This window comes from Mus pahari, chromosome 18, assembly GCF_900095145.1.
Source record: "Mus pahari chromosome 18, PAHARI_EIJ_v1.1, whole genome shotgun sequence".
NCBI classification, from domain to species: domain Eukaryota; kingdom Metazoa; phylum Chordata; class Mammalia; order Rodentia; family Muridae; genus Mus; species Mus pahari.
In genome coordinates, this window is record NC_034607.1 from 8,738,701 (window position 1) to 8,740,466 (window position 1,766).

The 1,766-nt window shown below is 49.2% G+C and overlaps 1 protein-coding gene across 1 annotated transcript; it reads right to left on the minus strand.

Moving 5' to 3' along the window:
* Positions 1-451: 451 nt before the first annotated feature.
* On the minus strand, positions 452-1,107 carry C18H6orf141 (chromosome 18 C6orf141 homolog). The gene has a single exon (XM_021217430.1). It carries the CDS (start codon positions 1,076-1,078, stop codon positions 566-568), a length of 513 nt encoding a protein of 170 aa, XP_021073089.1. The 5' UTR covers positions 1,079-1,107; the 3' UTR covers positions 452-565.
* Positions 1,108-1,766: the final 659 nt, after the last annotated feature.

Sequence of the window (1,766 nt, forward strand, 5' to 3'; positions counted from 1 at the left end):
ACCAAAGTGCCCCCAGTCTCTCTTTGCCTCACACCTTTTCTTCTTCACATGGAAATACGACGGACCAGAATAGAAGCTGCACACCAGTACAGAGTACCTAGAAACATGTTGCTTCACTTCCTGCTCATTTGGTTTTCCATTAAAAAAAAAAAAATGTTCTTTACGGTTTTCAAAACAAAGATCCTCTCTGCATCCACTCCACACACTACAGGTCCCAAAGAGAAGACCTCAAACTTCTGCTTTTGACTGCTCAACGGGAAGGAGGGACACAGACAGACAATACAAGTAGCTATCAAAATGCCAACAAGCAAACTGACTAAAGTTTTGTGCTTTCAATCAATGTAAATATATATATATACCTTTTCTTCTCTTAAACCACCCTGAGACACTTAAGCCACAGAGGACGTCTCAGGCAGCTTAAAATTTGTTCTTCAAGCATTTTCCCCGCAACCACTGTCCTGGAACATTTCTCAGACTCCAGAGATCTGTGTGTTTAATTTCCTTCGAGCATCAGGTCCTTGGGGCATAGGGGTTTGGCTGGGGCTCCGGTGCCCCACAAGCTGTGTCACTCCCTCTGTGTCCGAAAGGTGACTGCGGTCACAGAACGCTCCTCAGTCCTCGTGGTCATACTCCCCTTGGTCCATGCGGTCCACAGCACCTCCTGTGTCACCTGGTAATCCACGACCCGCACCAACAGGGACCTGGGTGTGGTTTCGGGGTCCTCGGGCTGGGTCCCCGGGGCCCTGGCAATGCGCCTGCGGGAAAGCTCCGGTTTCGGTTCGGGATCGCGGTGGTCTCCAATCGTCGGGGGAAGGTTCTCCACCAGCCCTGTGCAAGCAGAGTCTGCCTGTGTTCCCAACCACCTCTCCGGGTGCAGAAGAAAGAGCACTTTCTCTCTGACCCAGGACTGGGAATCCAAATTCTCTCCCTTTTGCGATCTCAAGTTCCCACTTGCTGTTGATTGGGCACTATCCGTCCCTGCCAGCGCGGGATTAGGTGCGTAAGAATCCAAGGGTGGCCCACACCCCTCCCGGCGCGGAGAGCACTCAGCGCGCCCCTGGGGTCTGCCGGGCTCCATCCTGGATGGAAGATCATTCACGCGTCCACGTTTCTCCAGTTCTGGGAGGAAAACTCCAGCTAAACTGGAGGGCGGTGCAAGCACTGGGTGTGGCTTGGGCGAGTCCTGGACTAGAGGAGCAGCCTGAGGCCACACTGCCTCCTATCTTGGTTTACTTTCAGTCTTTAGACCTCATTGGTCTAAACGTCATAGTCTTTGATCCTCTTCACCCGTCCCTAAAACTTAGCCGTGATTCTTTTATGGTGTATTTGGCTCCAGCCCCAAACTACCTAGTGAGGTCTCCATCCTTTTTTTCCAAAACTAAAAGGAGAGATGCATGGGTGCTAATGGCCTTCTCAAATTATCAAAACACTACTTCTTATTTTTTATCTGCAGATGTTTAAGGATGAAGGAACAAGTAAGCTTGATTTTTTTGTTTTTAAGTTTTTTATTTTATTTTATTTTTTGAGACCATTTCACTGTATAGCCAGCCCCTAGTGTTCTGCACTCTGTAGCCTGCAACTCACAAAGATCTACCTGCCTCTGCCTCAAGTGCTGGGATTAAAGGCTTGCACCACTACCACCCAGCATACGTTTGATTTTTTAATCATCTGATTTAATTAAAGTCTTCTGAAAAGGTCTCACGCTGTAGTGCAGTTGGCCTGGGACTCACTGGCTAGCCTGACTGTCCTTGAACTCGTTGGCAAGC

Coding starts and splice junctions, on each gene's coding strand:
- C18H6orf141 (XM_021217430.1), bottom strand. CDS start 1,078: ATGGAGCCCGGCAGACCCCAGGGGCGCGCTGAGTGCTCTCCGCGCCGG.